We start from the raw sequence: 14,327 nt of genomic DNA, 5'->3' as shown, positions 1-14,327 counted from the left end.
TATATATATATATATATATATATTTTAAATAGATAATTCAGATAAGTGGAAAAATAAATTTTGAAATAATTCCAATTTCACATTTCAATTTTTTAAAATAAATAATTTAGATGACTGAAAAAATATATTTTGGAATATATTTACCAATGACCATTATAATTCCAATTTTATATTTAATTTTTTAAGAATAAATAATTTAAATGATTGAAAAATTATATTTTGGAATAATTCAAATTTCATATTTATTTTTTTAAGATTAAATAATTTAGATGACTGAAAAAATAAATTTTAGAATAAAATATTTATTAGTTATGTGTTTTAATAAAATAAATATTAAAATATAACATTTCAATCTAAGTTAAAATCTAAAAATAGTTTAAAACTTGTTACAGTTAACTTAAAATTATAATAACATCATATTATTTTTGAACTTGATTTAAATAAGTGAAAATAATTACAATAAATTAGTACAACTACATTAAAAATATTATGTGGTTAATATAGTAAAAGGCTTTATAAATATAACAAAAAACTATTGCAACACAAAAAATTGCTTACCAATGTACACATAATGATTAACTATGTATAAAAAGGTTATGGGTCAACTTTAAAGAATTATATATTAATACAATTTTCCTATATATTAATTTCCCTATCTAATTGGACTAATCTCAAATCTCTAAGAAATTGGTGACATCAATCTAATTTAATTTCAAAAAGAAAATACACATCATATTGTAAAATAGACCATTTTACTAAATAAAATTTGCTTATATATTAATTTCTTCATTTAATTAAAATATAAACTTATTAAAATTGGAATAATCTCAAATCTCGAAGAAATTGGTGAGAAAAGAGCTACATAATATAAATATAATTTTTTAAATTTATTAAAAATTAATACAGCTTAACAAACTCCGTAATACAAATACACTATAGCGATTGATAAGCATTAAACTAAACATATACTCTAGCATATTCCTCGAGAATCAATCTGGACTATCCATTAAAAAATAAAATAAAAAATGAACGTTGAAAGCGTTACAATAAAAAAAAAAACCAAAACCGGAAACTAAACATTAAACCTAAACCACTAAATCATTGCCAACGTGGCAACTGCCCAACGAAGGTTAAATGTACACCCACTGCTGAGTGCCACGTTTTACATTGCACATGCCAATTCTGCCGCCGAGTTTCCGCCATGATTGAGTCCATTCATGGGAACACACTTTTTACGTTGACAGAGAAATTAAAGATAAATAGAGTAACGCTGAATTTATCTACTAACCAAACAAAGGCAATCCATATTCTGGGCAGCAGAAGACGACTAAATTTATATTCTTAATAAAATAAAAATAAATATTTGGTACATTTAGCGTCCTCGCGCTACCTCGGCCAGATAAACAATGCCCGACAACGGCTTTACAACAGATATGTAGTCAACCTACTCAATTACCAACCGCAGTAAACTAAAAATTACTCTCCCGCAGCATCAGCGACGCATCCATTGCCTGCAATAAGATCAAAGGCGAAAAGCCAATGTAATCACAGTTCTAAGCCAATGTAAGCACAGTTCTAAAATTTTGAATTTTTTTTGGGGAAAGATGCTGCTATCAATTCTCTCTACCAGGAATCACATGGAAAGATGTGAAAAGTTGTGATGCAGTGGTAAAAGCTGGAACAGACCATGTTCAAAACTCAGTGGACGAGCACTACTTTTGGTAATGCAGCTGAAACTCAGTGGATGAGTACTACCTCTGGTAATGCAGCTGAATGGTTGTTGTCTGGTCAGTTGGAGCATTTGGGACATCTGTAATAATGATGACCATGTGCAGAAACTATTGGACAAAATGCTTTTAGTAATGACCTAAAAAGTTGGAGCACAGTAATACATGTAGTAATGATGATCATGTCTAAAACCCAGTGGATATAATTTTAGGCTAAGTTGCAATTTTTAAATGCATAAATAAATTCAGCACTTCGGAAAATCCACACACAAATTATATATACAAATCAAACCTGTAATTCCAACAAAACCTGTAATTCCAACAAATCTCTATTGAATTTTAAACAAAATTGACTAGAAAATATGGAAAAAACAAAAATATAGAACATTTACGCTACACTATTGTTACTGACTCTGGGGATTGCAAAGAAAGATGCTCTTGGGATTGCAAAGAAAGATGTTCTAAACCACCGCGGGATGGATAGGAGCTGAAAAAACCACACTCCGACATCTGTAAAGACTAGGTAGGTTGTGTCAACCAGAAATAGCTTTGTTTTTCTACCTTATTAACTCACTTCTTTGGACCCTTTCGAAAATGCTGTTATAAATTTCGTATACCATTTCATACAAAGTAAGTTGTAGTTTGGTAGTGAGTTGGAGCACTAATAACACTCTTAGTCATAATGATGACCATATTCCAAAGTCAGTTAATCCTTGATAATGCAGCTGACCATGTCCTCCCCCAATGAAAGGTTCTGTGAATGCAATAAGCATTGGTTTTGTGCTAATGAGGAGGAGGCGGTATTGTTAATTGTAGTCCCATGGTAATAAGGTTTCTGCAAATTAATCATTAGATCACCTGCAAGTCATTATGTCGTAACGTTCATAACTCCACTCTCTGCTGAAAAGGGCTTGGCCAAAAAGAAAAAAAAAACGCATAATAGCCCATTACTGGGTTGGCAATGATATGGATCTAAAGTTGAATAGATGATAGTGATTATCAAAGCTAGTGGCAGATGATTTCGTGCCTAGGTATCTACTTTCAACAAACAGAACTGGTTAATGGAAGAGTTGTAACGAGATTCTAACTAAAAGTCACCTATTAAGTTTAGTTAGAGCCCAGTAGACAAAAATTTGGTTAGACCTTCACTTGGAATTGGAATGTAACATGTCTACGCTAAATGATGGAGAAGATTAGGTTAACATCCTTGGATTAGGTTAAATGATGGAGAAGATTTAAAATATAGCCTGCATTGGGTGCACATCTGAAGGTGGGAAGAGTCCTGAACCCCTGAACGAAGGTGTGTATCATAGGATGTTGTAAAGACACATGATTCAAACGTGATAACGACAACACAACCCAAAGGGCAGAGTCAATTTGCAGAAATTGGCTTTATAAACAAATCAAGGAACATGAACTAGAAAAATTAAGGACATAGACTAAATAAAATCAGAGAACATAGAGTCAGGAAAACTGGGCAAACTCATTGAAAATTGACTTATCAGAAAATCAGGGGACATAGACTAAATAAAATTAGGGACACATAAACTTGGAAAAATTAAGTAAACTTTTTAACAAAACTGAGTCCTTGACTCCACTCACTAGCTCAGGACTACTCGCACAGTTATAAAGACTCCTGTTTCTGTGGGATGTACATCAAGTGCAAGATGGATAAACAAGCAAGATATATACATAATTTTGAGGCAACACATGCAAGATACAAATATAAATTTGAGGCAACACAAGTAAGATACATATATATACTTATATTTAGTTCATCCCCCAAAAAATGAAATTATGGATCAGTGATGGATAAAAAGCATTGCTACTATGTTGGTTCAATATGCAGAGGGTTTTAATAAAGACAGAGGAGAGCATGAACTGGTGTTTAGACTCTATCTAAAAAAGTATAAACATATAGCTATCTCAAAGCATGTACATTGTTTGTATATATGTGTGTAAATGTTATCTGGTTTATTTTGAGAAAAAAATATTCCTTGAAGAAAAAGGATAAAATTCATTATTAAGTTTAAAAAGGATAATTAAGATAATTTAGTTATAGCTTTACATATGTTCAGGAAAAACCAATTACAAACATTTTGACCCAACGATGTATAAAATTGATATTTTTTCAGAAAAAATTGCATGGCCAATTAAATCACTCAGAACTTTTGAGTGTGAACCAAACTCTATTTTTTGGAAAAAAAATCATCAAATGTAATATGCGTATTATATACTATAGAGCTTGGAATAGATGTATTCTAGCCATAAATTTCACATCTTTTCAGCACACATATCTTAAGCACCTCTACTTATTTATGAGAACAGAATAGGAATTTGCTTACTTGTAATAGTAACAGAGTTGATGCTGATGTTTGCTGATGTTTGCAATGTTACAATTTTGAATTATCATCCTTAATAAATGAGAATGCTCGAGCTATCAGTTTGTTAGTGTAGAAACAGAAGCCTTCTGGTTCACTGTCAGCAGAGTATATATTTAGTTGCCTGCAGCCGGATTTTGTCTGAATCTTCGTTGTTTGAGCTGATTTTGAATGAACGGAAACATGTAAATTTCTACTGAACTTCCATGGCTCCAATCATGGAAGAAACAGTGGAACAACAAAGAAAGTAGAGAGGCCCAAAAGCAGAAGATGATTGTAGAAGGAGATAACAGAATAGGTCTCCTGAAAATGACAATAGCCCAGAGTTACAATCAAGAACTTTTTTTTTACAATTTGTTCTTTGAGCTTGCATTCTGCTGAAATAAAGTGTACAGATGCACCAGTTAGCTAAAATACCCAACCACTACAATTTCCCTTTCGTTGTAAGTAATAAAATATTTATTGTCTCTCCTATTAACAGAGTAAATGATGGATGGATTGCAGAATTAATATGGATGCTTTTTTCTCTTCTTTTCCATTCAGAAGTTCGACCTCCACAATTCCTTTTGTCTAAGTGCTCTGTCAAGTCATCAATGACACACTGGCTGCCACTTGCGTGTGGGGGGAGGAATATTTTTCAGCGAATCCGGGGATCATCTTTCTGCAAAACCCCCAACTAGCACAAGGAGACTATCTGCCAGCACTTGGACTTTGAACCTGAGACCCCCATGAACCCCAAAGGACTGGATTAAGGTGACTTTGCCAATTCACCTGCAGGTCTAAGCCTGATGAAAATGGGTGCTCGCTTGGCCTCTCTCTCTTCTTTGGGAAAGGTGTTTGTATGGGCTTATGTGAGAGAGAATTTAGTAATGCTGTGTTTGAAGTTTGAACCTTGGCATAGTTTCCACAACATTAAAATGCCCCCTTTCCATCTCTTTTAGATTGAGAATTTAACAAAATGGAAAAAAAAATATAAATAGCTAATTTTAATTTAACAACACTGTAAAGAAGGTGGAGATTTTGAATGAAACAAAACCGTAAAGATAAGCATACCTTGGCAGAAGAATAAAAGGAGTATGAACTATCCGTAGTACTTGGATAAGCAGCTGGAGGTGGAGTACCAGTCGTGAAGGACCCAGTAGACGTTGAACCAGTAGATGGTGAACCAGTAGACAATGTTCCAGATAATCCCAGATTGTAAACCGCAGTTCCATCTGGCTTAAAGAGCCCATAGTTCCTCTCGGAGGCTGGCCCAGGCTTCATATCCTCATTGAATAATGCAAACAGGTAAGCCTGCAAAACAAGTTTGGGTCTCAAGGGAGTCCCCTGATTCTGAGCGAGCAGTTGAAGTAAATTCCCATTATAAGTCTGAGCATTCTGAAGGGTTGCACCTGCTTCATTGGCGTCTCCCTTTGAAGGCCATCCAGTTTCGGAGACCGTGACTTCTATATTAGCATATCCTAGAGCAGACAGCGCAGAATAAACAGCATCAACCTGTGCATATAACATGTTGTTATAATGAACATTATTGTTCGGGTCAATAACACCTGTATTTGGTTCGAATAGTACATAAGGCAGGGATATCTGGCTGGGGTCACCCTTGTATGCAAAATATGGATAAGCATTTATGAAGAAAGGAGAACCAATCTGAGACAACAAATCCAAAAGTGGTTTCATTAGGCTCTTCACGTTTGATGCAAAGGAACCAGCAGACGGGGGAAATGAATTCCCAAGTACAGCAAGAGAATGGGGAGTGGTAACTTTAATATTCATGTCTGCACCGATGCTGACAAGGGCCGAATGGATGTTTTTCATTGCGGGAACCAGGTTTGCCATTAACTGCGTGTCAGTTCCTGTGTAAACCTCGTTCCCTACAGCTATGCCTGTGATCTTTGTGGCTGGTAAGTAGGCCTGAATGTTTTCATTTACCCATTCAGTGGCCTTAGTTGGATCTGTCATGTTGCCAACGTTTTCATTACCCATTCCAACAATCAATTCTATACCAGTGTTTGCAAATGCTTTGAGAACTGTCTCATTTACGCTGTAGAGTTTTACTTTGTTGATACTGTTGGTCTGCAGAAGACCCACTACTAGTTCCGGCGGTGCCAAGTCATCTGCGACTTGTCCATAGTTGATTCCTGTTGTGGAGGAACTTATTTTTGACTGAGCGTTTGAAAGAGCCAATCCTGAAAAGATTTAACACTTAGTGTAAGATGCAACATTTAATGCAAAAAGAAACCCATGAATTGGGACATTTATATAGATTAGGATAAAAAGCAGTAACAGTGGAGGACTAGCCACTTCCAACATTGCTAAGTAGGACAAATTAAAGACCTTGGAAGCTGTTGATGGGTGCCTAAAAAACATAACCCTGGGTTTCAGCAACTCCCAGAGGATTTTGGTGTAAGGTGAACTGTGGAGAGGAAATAGTTGGGAATAGAACCATATTTTCCTTTCTCCTCGAGTTTTGCATCAAAAATAGATGCTCTGAAAAGAAGCAACATTTGGAGGAAGGCTGTGGTATCTTGCGAAAAAAGATCAGCTACATAACTGTAAAATGTTAAGATTCTTAAAATGCTCTGGATGAGAATGCAGCCAGTATGGGCTTCCTAAGCCACGTTGAGGCAGAGCACGGATGCCTAACAAGCACAGACTAAAGATTAGCAAAAGCCTCAGTTAGGATGGGAACCTAGAGCCATCATTTTCCTCAATTCCCGTTTTTTATTCAGCTGATTGGGACTTCTTTAAAAATTGGAAGAGGCTTCACCTACACAGAGTAATGCACAGCATTCACATTTTCCTCTTTCTTGGTTCGACAGATCTTCATAAAAGGAGCAAAAGAGCTAAGCAGATCGGAATCTGAGGGTCCTACACTGTACATCAAGGCCCCATTGCTGCATGAAATCACCCCCACTTAAAACAGAGTGTGCAAATAAAGAACTTGAAGTTAGAATCAAAGGCAGCAACCCAAACAATCCGTCCTGAAGAAGATATACAGTCAAAAAATGACACATAAAAACATGGGTGCCTTTCAACAGCTTCACCAACCAAACAAAGATGGAAGATTCTTTGGGTGTAATGAGTGCTGTATCTTTGTTTAAGAAGACCTTGGGCTCCATAACTGCAGAATGATAAGCTACATTTCGTGGGAATGCATGAAAAACTTCTAAAAAAATTGACGATGCGGGCTTCCCTGAGGCCATAGTGGGCAGATGGGTGCCTAATGAAAACATATGTACCTTTACACTCCACTCAAACACAAAAATAATCTAAAGCTCTGAAAATGCCTCCATAGACAAAACAATGTCACAGAGCACAGTGAAGTAAATGCTTCATAGACAAAAAAAAAATGCCTCCATAGACAAAACAATGTCACAGAGCACAGTGAAGTAAATGCTTCATAGACAAAAAAAAAAATGGCAGAGCACTGTGAAATGTTAGTCCAACAAATCCAACAAGGGCCTACTCAACGTTTCTTGAACTATCTGACATCAAGAATTCGATGATCCATTTAACAAACAGAGATAATTTATCCAAATGTAAAACAGAACAAATAGAATGCAAACAAACACCTACCAGACAGAAAAATCAGAACACACAACAAGCTCGTTCTGAGGCCTGCTCTGCCCATTTCTGAAGCTCCCTTGACAGCAGCCTCTACACACCCAAATCTCCTCGCATGCAGAGAAATGCGAGAAATTTATGAAGTGGGTTTTGCTGTTGCTGCGATGGCACATGTGCGTTCTGCAGTGACTCACTCAGTATTTGTTTTTCTTTTCAGGAAAGGTTGCAGTAGCACGCTCATTCAGAAGGCTTTAGTCATAAATAGTTGGTGTCCCGTCATTTGCGATTTTCCCCTTTCCGGTCATGGGTGACGTCGAGTTTTCTCTTCCCGAGTTAGATCTCCGTTGGCAGTGTGATCACGGAGTGTATATTCTTTTCTTACATGCCTTTGGAGTGCGGGCTAATTACCAGAAATGGTGTTAGAATCCAGATTAACAGAGGAAACCTCAAAGCATTTCATAAGGGAAATTTCCAGAGCTCCTGCAAGGAGCATGTGAAGCAACAATCCAAAAATTGAAAGATGCCAAAGGGATTTTTAATGGAAATGGAGGGGATCATCCATTCACTGGCATTCAGGAATTAATATTTTCATGAATTTATAGAGTTGGCTGTTCTGGGGTCTGATTCCAAAAGGTTGATTGGGTTGTTGTTTGATTCCAAACGTGTGAAGGTGCAAGCAGAATAGGCCCAGATTCAATTCATTACAGTATAACAAATTTCATAGACACCCGGAGGAAGATACAGAGTCATGCCTTTCCACGACGGTTAAACTGTTGAAACACGATTTCGTTTCGCATCGTGGGAAGTGCAAAATTATAGAAAACATAAATTCCTGATTATGAAATTAAATCGTGAGATTTCTGTATTTATTTGTTTATGTAACAGCAAATTTCAGCACTTATTACCACGATGGTGGATGAAATAAATTTATAGTTTGAAATAATTTTTTTTGAATTTATATTATTTAAAGGTGTTTTAGAATGAAATGAAGATAAATTTATAGTTTTTTTTTTTTTTTTTTATATGGTGCTTTAGAATGGAAAAATTAAATTAGTATCGTTAATAAAGGTTGATATATTTCCTGGATGCGGGTGTTTGACAGGTCGGATGGTACGATGGTGGCATATCAAATGGGCAGGTGTCAGCCCAAGCACGCCACGGGTTATTGCACTGGACGGGCGAGCTGGTCTCGCACAAGCATATTAATGAAGGCATTTACTTCCTCCATCAGTCTCATGGTTAACTGTGCTATGGCGCTCCATAAGCTCATCATTCCCGCGGCTTCGTCGCAGACCTCTGCGGCCTTATGGATTGCTGCGTTGTGTGTTTCACTGAGCTATTCTACAAGCGAGCTTAGGCCTGTCATTCCCTTACTAGGCTCAAGAGCATACCATAAACGTTGGGCTCTGGTTCCAGGTTCTTACGGTTCAGTCGGGGTTCTGTTTCCGCTTCACTCTAGGCACTGGACTTGTTGCCATTCCTCCCCGTGTAGCCGCTCCTTTGACAAGCCTCTGCACATTGCCATGCCGCGCGAACGGCCCAGAATGGGGAGCAGGCGTGGCGGCTCCCGCGGTCGTGCCACCTCTCAGCGGTCCACCCCCATTTCTTACTCTTCCTCGGACGCGCTGGAACCTGGTCGCAGCAATCCCCCTGTCACCAGAAGTGGCAGAGGCAGGGGTCGTGGGCGAGTTAGGACTGTTGAATGTGAGCACGCTGCCCACCCCATTGTTCGCTACCGCATCTCGTGTTCTTTAGCCAACTCCACCTTCATTGTTTCAGTCATTATTGAAAAATGTGAAGATGTCCGGGGTTTGGGAGCGGCCCATCCTGGAGTTCTTGCAGACCAGAGGACGACGAATCCAATTGACAATCAGCGCCAGGTCATGGGAGGTCCCTCTATGGTGAATTCAGCAGCCCTTGCAGGTCCAAGTGCGCCAGCTCGAGGAGAACCAACAGGCTCGACGGTTCATCATTCTGACTCTGAGGACTCACTACTATTCGAGTGCAGGGTCGTTGAGGAACCATACACCTCTGAGGACGACTAATCCCGCCCGGGTTTCTGCTCTTTGCAGTTTCTGAAGTAGGAGCTCGACTCCTTTTTTGTATCTCGACGTTAATGCATGTTTCAAGTCTCTGTCAGTCAATGTTTTGTTTATGTCTAGCGTTGTCTAGCTGTGAATGTTTCGTTTTAGTTTATGTTCAGCGTTTCGAGTTTTATGAGAAGTCAAAATACTGCTGGAGGTCTACTGTGTATTGAGATCATGATCATTTTTGTAAAATGCCAACTTCATGGCAAGACTTTTCAATGCTGTGGCCTTGCTGTAACTTTTTTGTATAAATAATAGGAGTAGACTGATTGAGAAAAAAATAAAAAGGTTGATATATTATTTTATTATTATTATTTAATTTGAAGATAAATGTTAATATATTATATTATTTTATTATTATTATCTAATTTGAAAGTCATAGTTAAGTCACACATTAAATTGGTGTACAAGATTTTCTTGTTTGTGGGACAATGGACCTTCCTCTGCTAAATTGGTGTATGAGACCCCCTTGTCTATGGGACAAGGGACCCTCCTCCGCCAAATTGATGTATGATACCCCTTGTTTGTGGGACAAGGGACCCTCCTCTGCCAAATTGATGTATGAGACCCCTTGTTTGTGGGACAAGGGATCCTCCTCCACTAAGCGATTTGACTACTAAGTCTACCAAGGGCAAACACATGCTCTTAACCATTAAGCTCACTCAAGTTGTGATAATAAATATTAAAATACTTACTTTCTCATATATTTTAAATTAAGCATTAAATACTTACTTTATCATACATCTCAAATTTCATAAAAATTAATTAAATTACAATTTTAAATAAAATTTATTATTATTAATGATAAAAATAATTAACCTATAAATTAAAAGTATATACATTTAAAAAAACCATGTAACAAGATTCTTAATCATAGAGATTCAAGCCCCACTTTATCATGGAGTTTTAATTTGTAAATAAACTTTGTTACAATACTATGACTTCCCAATATCAAATGCCCAAAAAACAATAACTTATTTCATATGAGACTTGTTGATTTGTGTAACGTATTTCAGCATTTGATTTATGTATACTACTAAACATTCTAGAATATTTGTGGAGGTTAAATCCCTATTATTCACCTAATAACTAGCATAGCCATATAAAATAAATGGTCACTTAATACAGATAGACGTCAATCTATAATAAGCATCAAAGCATGAAACAAGATTCTTATCAATGGAGATTTGCCCCACTTTACCATGGAGATTTTTAATTGTAAATAGGCTTCACTACAATACTATGGGTCAATACCATAACTTATCAATACCACATGCCCATAAAACCATAAGTCATTTCATATGACACTTGTTCATATGACTTTTCTTTTAATTAATCAATTTAATTAAAAGAGCAAAAAATGCATAACTACTTTGGAGATAAATATCAACCTTTGATTTGTGTATACTACTAAGAATATTTTAAAATATTTCATGGCCGTTAATCTCTACCATCCACTTAATTATTATTGATAATTAATTTAAAATTTTGGAAAATGTATTCTAAAATAAACATGTTTATCTTTTTGTTTTTAGGTTGATACTATATTACATGTTACATATGTTTACATTGTTCACCCACGGAGGACCCTGGGGACCAAAGTCCTCACTCACATGGCTATCCCTTATCATAAAATTTTAGAAAACCCTATTCCAAAATAAACATGCCTTTAGGCATAATTTGGTAGTTAATCATTTTTATTATTATTTTATTTCAATTATTTTAACAATAACATATACTTGTTTCATAATTATCATTATAAAAGGAATAGAATTGAAATATATATATATATATGATTGATTAAAGTGAGAAGATATTATTATTATAAAAATATGAAAAATATAATTTAATTTCATTAATACAAAATCTGCAAGTATTAATTAATTATTTAACTTATATAACTATAGTGATGATGATGATGATTAGCGTCTGTTAAGATCAATATGGTCTATGAAACCTTAAAAAAGTAAGAGATTAATTGGAATTTCTTTAATATTTTATTTCTATGGTCGAAAAGAAGAGAGAGAAATTGTACCTAGATAGCCATAGTTTTGTTTACATAACAAGTCATGAAGGTTGGTAGTGTGTCCAAGTTTTTGAAAATTAGAACATTTGTGAGTCCAAGAGAAAATGTTTTTCATCTTCAATTTCACTTTGAAGCTAATGAGAATTAGTTCTTATCTTGGCAAGATTCATTTTCTTCTTAGCCGTCTTCAAGTCAGAAAAATAACTTTGGTTACCAAGATTAGGGTTAATTACCTCTTTGTAATAGTTTAATTTCTTCTTTCCCTTTTACTCCTTATCATTTCACAACTTACCCTTAAATTTAAAAAAAATAAAATAATTTATGAATATAAGAAATTAATTAAATAATAAATTAATCTTCTTTCTAATAATACTTCATAGAAAAAAGTGATTCACCAATAAAGTTTTATTATAATCAAATTAATAGGTTAGAATATATGACAATGGTTTATCCAGGATGAAAACCACTTCCTCTTAGAGTGCCTTGCGTACAACCACATTAGATCTCAGTGTCACAATATTTGTTACAACACTGACCTTCCTAGCCTTTTACAATGTCAAAATTATAGTGAGCTCGGGAGGCTTCCCTCCAAGCTTTTTGAGCATAGGAATAAAATCTTAAATCAAAATAAATAATTTGTTTATTTAGGTTTGATAGATCATTGTTTGGTCTCAACGGACATTAACCATCATCATCATTGTCAAATTAAATCAATTATAATTTTAATAATTTAAAAAATATATTTATCAAAATTTCACACTTTTTTGGACTCATTAATTAAATTATGATATTTTTAAACAAAATTTCAACCATATCTTTTATCTTTTCACAAATTAGACGACTTTCTCATCAAACGTTCAAAAATCCAAATTGAAATTAATTAATAAAATGGAAAGCCGTCTCAATAGAATCTGACGATGGCGTCGGCCAATAAATCCGACTGTTTGGCGGTGGGTTCAACGTTTTGCTTATTTCGTGATCGACTTTTAATTTAATTTAATGACATATAATATTGATTGAAAATGCAGTTGGCATTTGCGTTCACGATGCATACGTGGACAAGAATTCGTGCCAGAATTCGTTGCGTCAGTGAACAAACGTTTTCCCAATCTGACGGCTAAAAAGTGCACGGCGTGGGCTATCTGGTAGGTTGCTGTCAAAAGTGCCACGTGGAAATAAATTATTCGTCGTAGCACGTATCATTACAACTGCGAATACCGTCATTTGTTGGAGAAAAGAAAATCCTTTACATCTGTCACTATCATTCTGACGCAGACAGCCCATCAGTGAGTTGTGCGAGTGCGATGTGAACGTGGAAAACGACCGAGGGTTACTGTAAGCCTATGACGGGAAGAGAACGGCTGCCGAAAGGACACTTTATAAGTGATTCCCCATACAACTTTCCGACACCGGAAGAGATAGATTCCCGTCGTGCTTGATTTTCCCGTTAACTGACGGGATGTCAACTACTTTGTCGCATTATGACTGGCTTTTATAGGATAGATTTTATTGGCTCTAGGTTTTATTATATTACATTTTGTGCCTTTTTATAAACATGGCATCGAATATTATTTTAGGGTTAAAAAAAAACAAGGGTTTGGTGTAATATGTTAACTTTTTGGGAAAAAATATAACTTTTTCATAAATTACTCTTAGAATTTTAATATGGAAATTGGTAAATCAAAAAGGAGTGGAAAAAAATTAACGATTATTTTAAATAACACAAACAAAATTTCACATTATATAAATTATATTAAATATTAAATCTTAAATAAGTTACTATTTTATAAAGTTAAGGATTTATAATAGGTAGTATAGTCCATGTCATTTAAGTGGAAATTATGTTTTCATAAAAATTGCAAATTATATATATGAAATGGAAAAAATAATTACTAACTAAAGGGCAAGGACTTGCATAAATTTTGGTAGCTAGTAATCAATAGTAACTTTGTATATTTATATTTTTACTCTTACTTGTTAAAGTGCTAAACAACACATAAATAATTGTGTGCACTAACTCCTAGTAAGTATATTTATTTACACCTTGTTCATATCCATATTTTATCCCAATACTTGCTTAAATTATGGTGGGAAATATGATGGTAAATATGTTATGTACGTGAGTATGAGCTATTAACAATGAAAAATCACCCCACAAATATATAAAATTCATGGTATAAATATTGCAATCGTGTCCAAAAATTATGGTTGAAAAATCTCAAGTAGTTATCTACATGGCACAAAGGCTACAATCAGAACCTTCAATTCCGGTCCAATCAAAAGTTTGAAAATTATTTTTTTGTAATAATATTGAAAAATAAATATTTGTTTTTCAAAAATTAAACATTATAACTTGCATTGGTCAATACTAAACTAATAGTGATCAACAGGCCAATCGATTACTCGAGTGTTGCCTTGGCAAGGACCAATAATTCTTTCTTTTCTCTTACAACAGTGTCAAAACCTATCAACAATATTTAAATTTGTGCCAACTCTATTGCCATATCCGTCTTTCTTATCCTAACCCTATATATAGTTGGTC

At 35.1% G+C, this 14,327-nt stretch overlaps 1 protein-coding gene across 1 annotated transcript; it reads right to left on the bottom strand.

Annotated features, from left to right (window-relative positions):
* Positions 1-1,321: 1,321 nt before the first annotated feature.
* LOC149265357 (glucan endo-1,3-beta-glucosidase 14-like) lies at positions 1,322-8,475 on the bottom strand. Its single transcript, XM_089429327.1, has 4 exons — positions 7,685-8,475; positions 5,162-6,294; positions 4,073-4,411; positions 1,322-1,511 (listed from the first exon to the last, which is right to left on the bottom strand). Exons 1-3 carry the CDS (start codon positions 7,737-7,739, stop codon positions 4,325-4,327), a joined length of 1,275 nt encoding a protein of 424 aa, XP_089285453.1. The 5' UTR covers positions 7,740-8,475; the 3' UTR covers positions 1,322-1,511; positions 4,073-4,324.
* Between the last annotated feature and the right edge of the window lie 5,852 nt (positions 8,476-14,327).

This window comes from Pinus tabuliformis, chromosome 6 (assembly GCF_031772625.1).
Source record: "Pinus tabuliformis cultivar Carrire ecotype Pingquan chromosome 6, CPIR1, whole genome shotgun sequence".
NCBI classification, from domain to species: domain Eukaryota; kingdom Viridiplantae; phylum Streptophyta; class Pinopsida; order Pinales; family Pinaceae; genus Pinus; species Pinus tabuliformis.
Note: the sequence above shows the minus strand (reverse complement) of the source record. Positions and strands in the feature narration are given on the sequence as shown.